Source organism: Capra hircus, chromosome 3 (genome assembly GCF_001704415.2).
Source record: "Capra hircus breed San Clemente chromosome 3, ASM170441v1, whole genome shotgun sequence".
Classification (NCBI taxonomy): domain Eukaryota; kingdom Metazoa; phylum Chordata; class Mammalia; order Artiodactyla; family Bovidae; genus Capra; species Capra hircus.
This window is the reverse complement of record NC_030810.1, coordinates 52,174,243-52,191,060: the sequence shown is the minus strand read 5'-3', so window position 1 is coordinate 52,191,060 and position 16,818 is coordinate 52,174,243. Positions and strand designations below refer to the sequence as shown.

The 16,818-nt window shown below is 36.4% G+C and overlaps 1 protein-coding gene across 1 annotated transcript in view; it reads right to left on the bottom strand.

Annotated features, from left to right (window-relative positions):
* The window catches only part of MSH4 (mutS homolog 4), an 85,743-nt gene that overhangs the window by 15,428 nt on the left and 53,497 nt on the right, over positions 1-16,818 (bottom strand). The window contains exons 12-17 of the mRNA XM_018045570.1: positions 13,320-13,456; positions 12,226-12,329; positions 10,880-11,004; positions 8,227-8,427; positions 3,489-3,607; positions 1,839-1,967 (exon numbers count right to left, since the gene is read on the bottom strand). Of these exons, the coding sequence (XP_017901059.1) occupies positions 1,839-1,967; positions 3,489-3,607; positions 8,227-8,427; positions 10,880-11,004; positions 12,226-12,329; positions 13,320-13,456 (815 nt within the window). The remainder of the gene's footprint in view (positions 1-1,838; positions 1,968-3,488; positions 3,608-8,226; positions 8,428-10,879; positions 11,005-12,225; positions 12,330-13,319; positions 13,457-16,818) is intronic.

The window sequence follows — 16,818 nt, the reverse complement described above, 5'->3', positions numbered from 1 at the left end:
ATCTTTTTTTAGTAGACAGTAAATTTGGTTCCCTCATCATTGCTGATAACATTATAAACTGCAACAGCCCTTTGGAAAGTAGCATTGTGGGCTGTTTAATCAGACCCTCTGGCTTTATTACCTTGACTTTGTTGCCTACTCTAAAGAATACACAGAAGAACTGTACAAAAAAAGATCTTCATGACCAAGATAATCACGATGGTGTGATCACTCACCTAGAGCCAGATATCCTGGAACGTGAAATCAAGTGGTCCTTAGAAAGCACCACTACGAACAAAACTAGTGGAGGTGATGGAATTCCAGTTGAGCTGTTTCAAATCCTGAAAGAAGATGATGTGAAAGTGCTGCACTCAATATGCCAGCAAATTTGGAAAACTCAGCAGTGGCCACAGGACTGGAAAACGTCAGTTTTCATTCCAATTCCAAAGAAAGGCAATGCCAAAGAATGCTCAAACTACTGCACAACTGCACTCATCTCACACGCTAGTAAAGTAATGCTCAAAATTCTCCAAGCCAGGATTCAGCAAGACGTGAACCACAAACTTCCAGATGTTCAAAATGGTTTTCGAAAAGGCAGAGGAACCAGAGATCAAATTGCCAACATCCGCTGGATCATGGAAAAAGCAAGAGAGTTCCAAAAAAACATCTATTTCTGCTTTATTGACTATGCCAAAGCCTTTGACTGTGTGGATCAAAATAAACTGTGGAAAATTCTGAAAGAGATGGGAATCCCAGACCACCTGACCTGCCTCCTGAGAAACCTATATGCAGGTCAGGAAGCAACAGTTAGAACTGGACACGGAACAACAGACTGCTTCCAAATAGGAAGAGGAGTACGTCAAGGCTGTATGTTGTCACCCTGCTTATTTCACTTCTATGCAGAGCACATCATGAGAAACGCTGGACTGGAAGAAACACAAGCTGGAATCAAGATTGCCAGGAGAAATATCAATAACCTCAGACATGCAGATGACACCACCCTTATGGCAGAAAGTGAAGAGGAACTAAAAAGCCTCTTGATGAAAGTGAAAGAGGAGAGTGAAAAAGTTGGCTTAAAGCTCAACATTCAGAAAACTAACATCATGGCATCTGGTCCCATCACTTCATGGGAAATAGATGGGGAAACAGTGGAAACAGTGGCTGACTTTCTGTTTGGGGGCTCCAAAATCACTACAGATGGTGATTGCAGCCATGAAATTAAAAGACACTTACTCCTTGGAAGGAAAGTTATGACCAACCTAGATAGCATATTGAAAAGCAGAGATATTACTTTGCCAACAAAGGTCCGTCTAGTCAAGGCTATGGTTTTTCCAGTGGTCATGTATGGATGTGAGAATTGGACTGTGAAGAAAGCTGAGCGCTGAAGAATTCATGCTTTTGAACTGTGGTGTTGGAGAAGACTCCTTTGGACTGCAGAGATCCAACCAGTCCATCCTAAAGGAGATCATTCCTGGGTGTTCATTGGAGGGACTGATGCTGAAGCTGAAACTCCAATACTTTGGCCACCTCATGAGAAGAGTTGACTTATTTGAAAAGATCTTGATGCTGGGAAAGATTTAAGGTGGGAGAAGAAGGGGACGACAGAGGATGAGATGGCTGGATGGCATCACCGACTCGACGGACATGAGTTTGAGTGAACTCCGGGAGTTTGTGATGGACAGGGAGGCCTGGAGTGCTGTGATTCATGGAGTCGCAAAGAGTTGGACACGACTGGGTGACTGAACTGAACTGATTTAATTTTAAAGACTATATGATTTAAAAATTTTTTCTTTCAATAAAACAATTTTTTTAAAGGATTGTTTAAAATTAGTGTATTTAAAATAAATAGAGAGGAATACCTTTAAGCTCAGCAGATGTTCACAAACAGCATAACAAATGCCAATACCTTCTTCTGAATTAGTACCTCTGCCAAGTTCATCAATTAATATGAGTGACTTGTCATTAGCATTATGTAGAATATATGCTATCTGAAAATATAATTCCTAAATTATTCATTGCAACCAAATAGCTGTCACTATTATACCAAAAAATGAAGAAAAATCCAGTTCCTTTATTAGCTCATTTGAAATATATTTTGACAGAGAAAACTCGCTGTGCAGAAACTAACACATTGCTTTTCTTTCTAAAAATTTCATTACTAATAATTCCAATAGAATAGCTGATATGTATATAAATAGACATATGCATAGAGTAAATAACCATTATCTAAAATATTGATGAATCAGATACAGTGAAATAAAGCAATGAATTAAATGTTTAAATAAAGCACAAAGATGGTCATTTTCTTGTTCAAGAGAAAATTGCTCAGTCATGTCTGACACTGCGACCCCATGGACTATACAGCTCATGGAATTCTCCAGGCCAGAATACTGGAGTGAGTAGCCTTTCTCTTCTCAAGAGGATCTTCCCAACCCAGAGACAGAATCCAGGTTTCCCGCATTGCAGGCATATTCTCTACCAGCTGAGCTACAGGGAAGTTCAAGAGTGCTGGAATGGTAGCCTATCCCTTCTCCAGCGGATCTTCCTGACCCAGGAATCCAACCGGGGTTTCCTACATTGCAGGCAGATTCTTTACCAACTGAGCTATGATGAATCAATTGCCCTCATAAACATTCTAAACTATCTCTCAGTTAACATTTCTGTAGCCAGTAAAAATGAAAAGAAATGTTTAGAAAAAAGCATCCAAGTCCATTGATTTCTGAGTAAAATAAATTTAAATCATGCCTGATACAGACTTATGTTATGACACAACTGTTAACCATCATGGCCATTTTACCTTTCCATGGGACTAAGCTTCTTGAGAGCTAGGACCATTTAAAAATATGCCTCAAGCACCTAGTCTATTGCTATATTCCCCCATCATTATTCAATACATACTAAATAATTATATAAATATCACATACAGTGAGTAAATGATACCTTTATTCCCTGTCTATCTAAAGAAAATTAGTCAACTGTACAATGATCCAATAACCTATACCTACTAAAGACAGGCCAAAAGCTATACTGAATTCCTTTAACCCTTCAAGTTTACTTGACATGTGCTCAGATCAAAAATAGGTGCTGATACATACTTTGGCATAGGAAGTGAAAATTCCACAAGAGCACAAAAAGGGTGATTTTTAAAAAATACCTTTTAACACAGTGATCTTTTATTTTAAAATCAAGCCTAACTATGCACAGTGTTTCTGAACAGGTCATTGCCTTCTGAAGTCTTTTATATATTCCATATAAAAACATGAAAGCATGTTTTTATCATTCAATAACACTAGCTTTTTCTTTAAAGCTGTATTTTTCGATAAATCATTTACTTCTATTTCCACATAAGACAGAAATTAGGAAGCTGTCTTTGACTGCCCTCTGGCTCTTGTAGAGGAGTATAAACACATCTGCAAACTTTAATATAAAAATACTTTCTTATGTTATAATTGACCATTAGTAGGATAATTCAATATGTTTTTAACATAAGGAAAGTTGAAATCAGGTACCTCTTTCATTTCCTTCATAAATGTTGATGAATTTGTTTCGATATCGTCATCAGTACTTATTCTTGTAAAAATTTGTTCAGCAATTCTAAAGGAAGAATATTCTGCTGGAACATATGATCCTATAAAATATAAGTCAAAGTAAACTGAGATGCTTTTATAAAATATAAGCACTACTAACACTGCACTTTCTACCAACTCAGATTATTTAGTAGCCTATCTAAGGATTAATGTGGTGGAAAGATCACAAGATATGGAATTAGAAGGCATGGCCCCAGCTCTGTCATTTATTTTACAACCTTGGACAGAACTTAAATTCTCCCAGCTTCATCCTCCTAACATATAAAATGGAAATGCTTACCCTACCTATTGTACAAAGTTATTTGGAAGTGGAAAAAAGATAATACATATTTGAGTACATAAGAAAGATTTGTTATAAATTTGATAAAAATTGTTAAATAGTATAGTCAGATGAGAATATCCAAAGTATGAAAATCTGAAGGAAATGCTTATGAAGCTCAAGTTGATAAAATCATTATAGAAAGGTATATTAAGAACTAGTTGTTATTAGAGAAATACAGAACCATCTATAATTAGAATGAATGCAAAACATTAAATTTTTTATTAAGGTGAATTTTTATTCACAAGACGGTTTCTGTGTGAGAAATATCAGGCTAACTAACCTAAAATATTCATCTCTTGAAAACAGATTAATCTTATTATTTATATCTATCGCTATACAAAATGGGATACAAAAAGCATTCTAAAACCATAAGAAGATAAAAATATACAACTAGTTAAATGAAAAAAGTGTCAAATATACAGAACTCTGTATAGACAAAATGTGAAATAATGAGAGTGAAGAAACAAAGCCAGATTATTCCAGGATTTAAAACAAAGACAAGGGTGAAAAATAGGATCTACTTTTGCATAATAAAGAATAGCAGGAAGAGAAAGCAAAAGTTCAGATAATATTAATATCAATGCAGACAATAATAATAACAATAGCAATTATGATGACATCTCAGAGAGCAAATAAATACAACATTCTCACAGGATTGCCAAAATGATCACATAGGAAAAATAAATGTGAAAGTACCAAGCATAGAATATAGCGTATATGGTGCATATGGTTCATATTTTCCCTTCTCTCTTACCTCCACTAAAAAGGCTCTTAACATATCTTATCATCATATCACAGAAGCCTGCTGGCTGGTACTTTGCATCTAATCTGGCTCTTCTCTAACCTTACAATAGCCAAAGTGATCTATCTAAAACTCAAATCCAATTATGCCATTCTCTTGCTAAAACATCTATAGCTCCCTATAGATATCTGGATAAGGTTCTCTCTCCTCCATTAAATGCCTAAGGCCCTTCACAACCTGACTTCTGCCCATCTCTTCAGCTTTAAGCCTGCCACTTCTCACAGTCACTCTTTATTTTACAAAGCAAAAGAACTACTAAGCCTTTGAACTCCTTGTAGCTACTTGGGAATGTCATGCTGTTTATTGCTTCTGTGCTTTAGAACATGCTCTTCTCTCTATTTTCTCTCATACCCTTCCCTTAAGACCATAGCATTGTGTGTGTGTGTGTGTGTGTGTGTGTGTGTGTGTGTGTAAACAGCATGATATTCCTAAGGAGCTACAAGGAGTCCAGAGGCTCAGGGTTTTTTTTCGCTTTGTAGAACATAGAGTAGTTTAATCTTTACAACAATTCTTAGACATAGGTACTATTATATTTTTCATTTACAGATAGAAAAACTAAGGAGGTTAAGTATTTGCCTAAGATCACACAACCAGTAACTACAAAAACTAGGTCTAGCTCCAAAGCCTATATTCTCAACTTCCATGCTTTTTGAGTCCTACTATTTCCTTTATAATCAGATTTTATAAGATACTACATACTTTTAGGAATTCAAAGATCGTGGCAAGAGAAGTAGAGTAATATTAATTTTCTTCAAATATCTGACAGCCTGTTCTTAGGATATAATAGATTGTTCTGAAATGCACAGAAGTTAAGAATTAGGACTAATGAGTAGAAGTTCTATACAGTCAAATTTTAATTCAGTATAATGAATGTTTTAACAATTATAACTACACAGAAATTAGACCGCCTGTTTTTTAAAGGCCGGAACTCATAACTATTCAAACAGAAGTAAGATTATTGTCTCAGATATGAATCAGTATTCTTAAAAGGGAACGAAAGTTATCTAAGATAGCCTTTTAAGTTTAATAAAATACATACTCTTTATTCATTCATTCACTCACTTCTGATTTTCTTTCTCAGTAGTAAGGGATATTTGCACTATGATCGATATTACTATTTTGCATTTCCCTTAAAATCCATTACATTAAACCAAGGTTTTTCAATCACATCAAGGGTTGCATAATTCTTTCTTGAGCATGTATGTGGGCTGAGGCAGGGAGGGGGGTAAAGGAAGATGGTTCCCCTGTGAATTGTAGAATATTTAGCAGCAACCCTGGATATTATACAAAAAAGATGTTAATGACCCAGATAACCACAATGGTGTGATCACTAACTCACCTAGAGCCAGACAACCTGGAATGTGAAGTCAAACAGGCCTTAGGAAGCATCACTACAGACAAACCTAATGGAGGTGATAGAATTCCAGCTGAGCTATTTCAAATCCTAAAAGATGAGGCTGTGAAAGTGCTACACCCAATATGCCAACAGATTTGGAAAACTCAGGAGTGGCCACAGGATTGGAAAAGATCAGTTTTCATCCCAGTCCCTAAGAAAGGCAATGCCAAAGAATGATCAAACTACAACACAACTGCACTCTTCTCACACGCTAGTAAAGGAATCTCAAAATTGCCCAAGCCAGGCTTCAACAATAGTGAACCGAGAACTTCCAGATGTTCAAGCTGGATTTAGAAAAGGCAGAGTAACCAGAGATCAAATTGTCAACATCCACTGGATCATAGAAAAGGAAGAGAATTCCATTAACATCTACTTCTGTTTCACTAACTATGCTAAAGCCTTTAACTGCACAGATCACAACAAAATGGAAAATTCTTAAAGAGATAGGAATACCAGACCACCTTACCTGCCTCTTGAGAAAGCTGTATGCAGGTCAAGAAGAAACAGTTAGAACTGGACATGGAACAACGGACTGATTCCAATTCGGGAAAGGAGTATGTCAAGGCTGTATGTTGCCACCCTGCTTATTTAACTTATATGCAGAGTACATCATGTGAAATGTCAGGCTTAAGTACAAGCCAGAATCAAGATTGCTGGGAGATATATCAACAACCTCAGATATGCAGATGACACCATCCTTATGGCAGAAGGCGAAGAGGAACTAAAGACCCTCATGATGAAGGTGAAAAAGGAAAAGGAAAAAGCTGGCTTAAAACTCAACATTCAGAAAACTAAGATTATGGCATCTGGTCCCATTAATTCATGGCAAATAGATGGGGGAACAATAGAAACAGTAAGATACTATTTTGGGGGGTTCTAAAATCACTGCAGATGGTGACTGTAGCCATGAATGAAAAGACAAGATTGCTCTTCGGAAGAAAAGCTATGACAAACCTAGAAAACATATTGAAGCAGAGACATTACTTTGCTGACAAATGTCCATATAGTCAAAGCTATGGTTTTGCCAGTAGTCATGTATGGATGTGAGAGTTGGACCATAATGAAAACTGAACACCAAAAAATTGATGCTTTTGAACTGTGGTGTTGGAGAATATTTTTGAGAGTCCCTTGGTCTTCAAGATCAAACTAGTCAATCCTAAAGGAAATCAGTGCTGAGTATTTGTTGGAAGAACTGATGCTAAAGCTGAAGGTCCAATACTTTGGCCATCTGATGCAAAAAACTGACTCATTAGAAAAGACCCTGATGCTGGGAAAGATTGAGGACAGCAGGAGAAGGGGACGACAGAGGATGAGATGGTTGGATGGAATCACTGACTTGATGGACGTGAGTTTGAGCAAGCTCCGGGAGCTGGTGATGGACAGGCAAGCCTGGAGTGCTGCAGTCCATGGGGTCACAAAGAGTAGGACACAACTGAGCAACTGAACTGGATTTTATACTCCCCTCAGTTGTGACAACTAAAAATGTCTCCAGACATTGCCAATTCCAGAGGGTGAGGTGAACCAAAATTATCCCAGACTGACCAGTCATCTGGTCTCCGATTAACATCGGTCTCCATGAACCCAATTTTTAGAGATAAAAGGTGAGTTGTGTCTCGATGCCAAGAAATCCATAACAATGTTGGCACACTGACAGTCATTTACACAGTCACAAAGAGTTGGACACAACTGAACGACTGAACTGAACTGTATGCACACATAAGTGTAACACAGCAGTTGTTAAAACTAAGTTATTGGTAAACCTTAAATTAAGTAAGGGAAATGTTTCTGTGCCCAATGTTACAATTTTGGGAAAAATCTTATATGAGTTATTAAAGGCAGTAGTTTCTGCTACTTGTACCACTTTCTCTTTCAACAAAGTTTTTGAATCTCAGATAATTATACAATTCAATTTACTAATAGTTGATACACATTAATAACTATAATAAAGAAGCTTCTATTTCTATTATATCCCACAAGATTTTCAGTACAATATAATCCAACCTGGATAGAGCTTAATAAATACCAAATTGTAAAAGTTATAGTCCATATATATATACATATATATGATCTAAAATACTGGGCATGAGATATTTTAAAGAGGGAGCAGAACTGATAACCATAAAGTAAACATGTAACTTACCAATTTGGGCCATAATCTGACAAAGAGCAATCTGTTTCAAATATGTGGATTTCCCACTCATATTTGGTCCAGTTATGATAAAAAAATTACTCCCTTCTGTAATATAGGTATTGTTAGCGACAGGTTTTTCCACAGATATTCTTTCAAGAATGGGATGCCACCCCTGCTTGATTGCTAAAGTATCAGTAAACTCTGGCCGAACTAAAGAGAAAAATAAAATGGTTTTGAAAGATTAATATATTTATACTTAAAAGATTTTGTGGTGTGTACATACTGTTTATACTTTAGTGACTTTACTAGAGTCAATCTGGAACAATGTCATTAAGTTATTATTTTTTCTTCAGTCCTTCCAAATGATAACTGGCATAGTCTAATCACATCAGAACTTAAATTCTTTTCCAGAAAAAATATTATTTTGGTCCTGTCATTGTTCAGGGCTCCAAAAGAGTTCATAACATTTTCAGATTTGTGTAAATTAAAAGGAATCAACTAGCCATTTAAAAATAACAATTAATTTCAAGGACTCTAAAATTGCACATTTACTTAATCCTCGCCTTAAGCATTATTTCAAATTTGGCATACTTAGCTTTTCAAATGAGGTCTGAAAATAGAACAAAACCAAATAAAAACACAATTTTACATCCAAACTTATAGAAATTTTGTCTAAAAAGTATTCTCAGAGGATAGAAAAAACAGATACAAAAGATTTTGTTAATTTTGTAGAAAGAAATAATGATCAAGTTTCTGTAGATGCTTTCTAAGTCATCCTCCTTATTTAACTTATATGCAGAGTACACCATGAGAAACACTGGGCTGGAAGAAGCACAAGCTGGAATCAAGATTGCCGGGAGAAATATCAATAACCTCAGATTTGCAGATGACACCACCCTTATGTCAGAAAGTGAAGAGGAACTAAAAAGCCTTTTGATGAAAGTGTAAGAGAAGAGTGAAAAAGTTGGCTTAAAGTTCAACATTCAGAAAACTAAGATCATGGCATCTGGTCCCATCACTTCATGGCAAATAGATGAGGAAACAGTGGAAACAGTGACAATTTTTCTGGGCTCCAAAATCACTGCAGATGGTGACTGCAGCCATGAAATTAAAAGATGCTTACTCCTTGGAAGGAAAGTTATGTCCCTAGATAGCACATTAAAAAGCAGAGACATTACTTTGCCAACAAAGGTCCATCTAGTCAAGACTATGGTTTTTCCAGTGGTCATGTATGGTGGTGAGAGTTGGACTGTGAAGAAAGCTGAGTGCTGAAGAATTGATGCTTTTGAACTGTGGTGTTGGACAAGACTCTTGAGAGTCCCTTGGACTGTAAGGAGATCCAACCAGTCCATTCTAAATGAGACCAGTCCTGGGTGTTGAGTGGAAGGACTGATGCTGAGGCTAAAACTCCAATACTTTGGCCACCTCATATGAAGAGTTGACTCATTGGAAAAGCCTCTGATGTTGGGAGGGATTGGGGGCAGGAGGAGAAGGGGATGACAGAGGATGAGATGGCTGGATGGCATCACCAACTCGATGCACATGAGTTTGGGTGAACTCCAGGAGTTGGTGATGGACAGGGAGGCCTGGAATGCTGCGATTCATGGGGTTGCAAAGACTCGGACACGACTGAGTGACTGAAGTGAACTGAAGATGAAGAAAGCACAAAGAAGGTGAGAGACAAGTAAAAATTAAAATGCTACATGTCTCTCAAGGAAACACATGGATAAACTTGAAAGTATTCATTATAATAGTGAGGTTGATTAGTAAAATAAGAAAACTTTTACTACATTTAAATCATTTTTAATACAAAAAATTCACTTCTTATAAGTTTGGAGTTTTAGGGTAGTCCCTCTCAAAATGGAACAACATCAAATATCTTAATATTTGAGAAAACTATTAAGTTTTGGCCTATACAATACCAACTGAAAAATTTAATACTTCCATAAGAAATACAGAAATATCAAAAATGAAAAAACCTTTGTAAAACACATTTTCCATCATAAAGATTAATTAACAGAATGTTTTGGAAATACTACTATTAATTTTAACTAAAAATTAAATGTTATTATGCCCACAATTACTCAACCAAATTATCATATACAAGTTATGAAAATTTGCATACTGATAGTTTGGATAAGAAATTTCAAGCGATGGGGGCTAACTTGAAGTATTCATTTAACATTAGAAAATTGCTTAACATTTATATTCAAGACCTGTAGTATAGACTTGGGACACAAAAATAAGTGATATAACTGATCTTGGGATGCTCACATCTGCTCACTTTTAGGAGTTTATTTCTGTCATGTCTGTTAGTATTAGCATCACACTGCTTCCTCAGACTTGAAATTTATGAATTTGGATCATCATTATTTTCACCAGAGACAGCTCTATAGTCTTTCTTATTTTAGGAAAGACTTTAAAGTTTCTTGCAGTATTTTTTTCTAATTTCTCAATTTCTCAGTAAATAATCTTTTGACTTCTAAAAGAAATTTTAAGGGTAATTTCACTTTCTATATTTCGAGTCTTAGTCTAGGACCATAGGTAAGAGACTATATATCAGGGAAAAAAATATAAAACATTCATAATTGCTACATAAAATTGCTTGAATGGAATACAAATTTCAGTATGCAACCTATTTATTCCAAAGAAAATAACTTACCATAGTCAGAAAGAGTACAGGCATGAGCAAATGACAGTAGCATATCCAGCATTGACACAGTGTCAGACAGTTTATATAAGCAATGAATATGCTCATAAATCTCACTAAGCAGTTTGCACACAATCCTGAAAGTACATGTTTGATAAGAGAAATAGTGCTTTTAAAAAAGGGGCATAGAACATAATTATAAAACAATATAAAATTCATTGCCTGAGGTAAAATAACATTAACAGTTGAGTTGTACACTAGATAAAGTCTGTTGTTCTACTGTCGTATTTGAGAGATGAGGAAACTGAAGCTCATAATCAAGGTCACAGTTATTTAGCAGCAGAGAATCCATCTTCTGGTGTGTTAAGACCAAGTTTTTTTAATGACTGCTTTTCTTAAATATTAATAGAATAAATTATTAGTATTAGAAATATTTTCTATAGGTCAAATGAAGCCCTCACTATACTTCAATCAGTAGATCCCATCTATTAATAATTTTGCTTTTGCAATGTTAAATTTAACACAAAAGCTATTATGTATTTTCTCTCTCACTCATCCTCTCTCCCTCTTTCTCTCTCTCATATACAACCCTAACTACATAATTATTTATGCTTATTTATGTGGTAGTTACCATATTATGACATAAAAGTTTTTCTCTTACATGGGAAAATATGTTCTGCTATATCTTACTATATCTTATAATCTTTTTGATTTATGCTCTGAAATTGTTCTGAAAATCTAGCATCTTCATTGTCTCAGCTCAGCAATTCTGAATTTCCTAGTTCTTATTTCTAGACACATTGCTACTGTTTTATGAACAATAAAATACTGGCACTATTATAATGTTGTTATATATGTACTAAGTCATGAGAACTTGAGAGCTTACATGGTAAAGAAAAAGAATAAACTGAATGAAGTCCCAAATAAGCCCAGATGTGCCAACTTCTATATCATGATGGTGTACACACTACAGAAGTATCAGTGGTACTAGAGATATTCCAAGCTCAAGTCATTATGACATTTCTTAAAACTGTATTAAAAGGATGACTGAAGTACTGATGAAATGTGGATATTTGGCTGGGTATCAGGCTTTTTCTATAACCCAGTATAATGGATTTATTTTGGGGGAGGGGCAGTTTTAATTAGATTTGCCCTGAATGTCCTGTGAGGCTCAGTGATCTCAATCACAATGACAGACTTTAAAGTTTTAACTGTTTTTCTAGGAAATGGTCTTTCCTTGTTAACATTCATAACTACAATTTTCTGCAACCAGAAAAAAAGTCAGTTAATGAAATGTATCATAGTATCTCAAATCAAATCAATTTAAATCAGTATTCAAACATTTCAAATGCTCTTACATATAAGTCATGTGATAGATTTCTCTCAAAGACTCTTGGCATCTTTCATTCATTTTAATTAAATCTGCTGATGTAAAGCTATAAGAATTTTTCACTTTAGAAATCTGCTAGGAGATTAAAAAAATGTCAAGATACATACTCTTATGAAGCAAAACATACAGATTTTAAACAACAGAATTATAGGTACTTAGATTAATCACTTTAATTCTTGAGATAATTGTGTCATCAAAAAAGTCCCAAATAATGTTTGTAGAAGAGAAAAGATCACTTCTCAAGTTAAAGCAGAATATTTCAACCTAGTCTGTCTGACATGACTATTTTTACAGCTCTTAAAGTAGCCATGTAGAAATGTTAACAAAAATATTATACCTCATTACCAAGTAGTAATATGTATGGTAGATAGGAACCTTCACTACATCTGTGACCCCTGTCTTAGCCCTTGCCTCATAACCAAACTTCACTCAGTCTCTAACCCCATTACTAATTCTTGACCCATTTTTTCACTTCATCTATCCCTTATTACTGGATAATATAGTACATATTTTAAAGACCTGAAAGGTTTGTTTTTGTCATAAGGTACTCCCTGCAGGTAGAGAAAGATTAAAGTGGGTTAGACTTTCCCAAATCAGTATCCTGGGGAGGAAATAATGTATATATTAAAAAATACTCCCCTGATCCAAAGATTTGGCAATACTAGATATTTAAAAATTAAGCAAATTTCTTTATTTTAGGACTTTTAAAGCTTTAATAGGTAGATGTGCACCGAGAATAACCTAAAACAGGAAATGGTACAGTACTTTTCAAACTTCTTTGATCAAAAATTCCTTTTGGATTTTCTTTCTTCATTTTCCTTTACTACCCTTATCAAGCTCCTAGAATTGTGGGAAACACTGTGTTTGGTATTTCTCTTAAAAGCTCTTCTCAATCACTCTTAGATTAGTAAAGTTGTTAGGTGGGTGGGTAGAAGTAAGAGAAGTAATATACAGAACATTCAGAAACCTATCATGTAATACACAATAAGTGCCTGAAAATATGTAAGTGCAATTCTGTAAAATCAGAAACAATAATTTCCTAACCAGAATTCTAAAATGAACCTTAATAAACTCAGAAGGAAGTTGATCATTGGGTAGGACTGTACAATCTGTAGTCATCTGAATGAAAAATCCTCGAGCAGAGCTAAAACTTGTCCTTAAAGGAAGACTGTATTTTTCTGCAAGCTGTGTTATCATTCCTAGTGGCCAGAAACAAGAAAAACAAAAACGAAAAAAAAAATGTTGTGAGTAAATCACTCTTCATGTTTAAAAAAGTCACTAACTTTTCTTTATTTATATACAAGTAGGAAGCTCTTATTACTCTTTTCTTTTAACTGAAATATGAAAATGGCAACCCAGTCCAGTATTCTTGCCTGGGAAATCCCATGGACAGAGGAGCTTGGCAGGCTACAGTCCATGGGGATGCAGTCAGACACGACTGGGCAACAGAGAGTGTGCACGCACGCGCACGCTCACACACACACACACACACACACACAGTTGTTTTAAATACTGCATTAGTTTCATATGTACAACATAGTGATTCAGTAGGGTTTTTTGCAGATTATACTCCACTATAAGCTATTACAGACTGAATATACTTCTCTGTTATATAGTAAATTCTTACCACTTATCTATTTTGTGTATAGTAGTTTGAATCTGTTAATCCCACAGTCCTAATTTGTCCCTCTCTCCTTCCCTCTCCTTTTTGGTAACTATGAATCTGTTTTCTGTTTGTGAGTCTGCTCCCATTTTGCATATAGATTAATTTGTATTGGTTTTTAGATGTCACATAAATGCGATATATAGTATTTGCCTTTGTCTGACTTATTTCACTAAGGCTAATATTCTCTAGGTCCATCCATGTTGCTGCAACTGTCAATATTGTTCTTTTTTATGGCTTAATTATATTCTATTATATATATACCACATTTTCTTAAGCTAGATGGGCACTTGTGTTTGTTCCATGTCTGTCAGGAACATGCTGTTAGGAACACTGGAGTGCATATATCTTTCCAAATTAGAGTTTTTGTTTTTCCAGGATATATACCCAGAAGTATGATTGCTGGATCATACGGTAGTTCTATTTTCAGTTTTTTCAAGGAAGCTCTATACTGTTTTTCATAATGGCTGCAACAATTTACATTCCCACCAACAGGGCATGAGGTTTCCTTTGTATACTTTTAAACTCTAACAATTCTTGACATCTAAAATATGTGGTTAAGTATTCTTTTAAGAAAAAAACACTATAGTAAAAAGGTGGTCATTCAGAGAAATATTTTGAAAGTAAAGAAATTGCAAAAACCAAAATAATAAAACCAAAACTAGAGTTCAGTTCAGTTCAGTCTCTCAGTCGTGTTCGACCCCATGAACTGCAGCACGCCAGGCCTCCCTGTCCATCACCAACTCCCGGAGTTCACTCACACTCACACTCACATCCATTGAGTAGGTGATGCCATCCAGCCATCTCATCCTCTGTCATCCCCTTCACCTCCTGCCACCAATCCCCCGCCAGCATCAGAGGCTTTTCCAATGAATCAACTCTTTGCATGAGGTGGCCAAAGTACTGGAGTTTCACTTTTAGCATCATTCCTTCCAAAGAAATCCCAGGACTGATCTTCTTTAGAACGGACTGGTTGGATCTCCTTGCACTCCAAGGGACTCTCAAGAGTCTTCTCCAACACCACAGTTCAAAAGTATCAATTCTTCAGCGCTCAGCTTTCTTTACAGTCCAACTCTTACATCCATACATGACCACAGGAAAAACCATAGCCTTGACTAGATGGACCTTTGTTGGCAAAGTAATGTCTCTGCTTTTCAATATGCTATCTAGGTTGGTCATAACTTTCCTTCCAAGGAGTAAGCGTCTTTTAATTTCATGGCTGCAATCACCATCTGCAGTGATTTTAGAGCCCAAAAAAATAAAGTCTGACACTGTTTCTACTGTTTCCCCATCTATTTCCCATGAAGTGATGGGACCAGATGCCATGATCTTCGTTTTCTGAATGTTGAGCTTTAGGCCAACTTTTTCACTCTCCTCTTTCACTTTCATCAAGAGGCTTTTTAGTTCCTCTTCACTTTCTGCCATAAGGGTGGTGTCATCTGCATATCTGAGGTGATTGATATTTCTCCCCGCAATCTTGATTCCAGCTTGTGCTTCTTCCAGCCCAGCATTTCTCATGATGTACTCTGCATAGAAGTTAAATAAGTAGGGTGACAATATACAGCCTTGACGTACTCCTTTTCCTATTTGGAACCAGTCTGTTGTTCCATGTCCAGTTCTAACTGCTGTTTCCTGACCTGCATATAGGTTTCTCAAGAGGTAGGTCAGGTGGTCTGGTATTCCCATCTCTTTCAGAATTTTCCGGTTTATTGTGATCCACAGAGTCAAAGGCTTTGGCATAGTCAATAAAGTAGAAATAGATGCTTTTCTGGAACTCTCTTGCTTTTTCCATGATCCAGCGGATGTTGGCAATTTGATCTCTGATTCCTCTGCCTTTTTGAAAACCAGCCTGAACATCTGGAAGTGCACGGTTCATGTATTGCTGAAGCCTGGCTTGGAGAATTTTGAGCATTACTTTACTATCATGTGCTGCTGCTGCTGCTGCTAAGTCGCTGCAGTCATGTCCGACTCTGTGCAACCCCAGAGATGGCAGCCCATCAGGCTCCCCCATCCCTGGGATTTTCTAGGTAAGAACACTGGAGTGGGTTGCCATTTCCTTCTCCAATGCATGAAAGTGAAAAGTGAAAGTGAAGTCACTCAGTCGTGTCCAACCCTCAGCAACCCGATGGACTGCAGCCCACCAGGCTTCTCCGTCCATGGGAGTTTCCAGGCAAGAGTACTGGAGTGGGTTGCCATGTGAGATGAGTGCAATTGTGCAGTAGTCTGAGCATTCTTTGTCATTGCCTTTCTTTGGATTGGAATGAAAACTGACCTTTTCCAGTCCTGTGGCCACTGTTGAGTTTTCCAAATTTGCTGGCATATTGAGTGCAGCACTTTCACAGCATCATCTTTCAGGATTTGAAATAGCTCCACTGGAATTCCACCACCTCCATTAGCTTTGTTCCTAGTGATGCTTTCTAAGGCCCACTTGACTTCACATTCCAAGATGTCTGGCTCTAGATGAGTGATCATCATGATTATCTTTGTCGTGAAGATCTTTTTTGTACAGTTCTGTATATTCTTGCCACTTCTTCTTAATATCTTCTGCTTCTGTTAGGTCCAGACCATTTCTGTCCTTTATCAAGCCCATCTTTGCACGAAATGTTCCCTTGGTATCTCTAACTTTCTTGAAGAGACCTCTAGTCTTTCCCATTCTGTTCTTTTCCTCTATTTCTTTGCATTGATCGCTGAGGAAGGCTTTCTTATCTCTTCTTGCTATTCTTTGGAACTCTGCATTCAGATGCTTATATCTTTCCTTTTCTCCTTTGCTTTTTGCTTTTCTTCTTTTCACAGCTATTTGTAAGGTCTCCCCAGACAGCCATTTTGCTTTTTTGCATTTCTTTTCCCTGGGGATGGTCTTGATCCCTGTCTCCTGTACAATGTCACGGACCTCCGTCC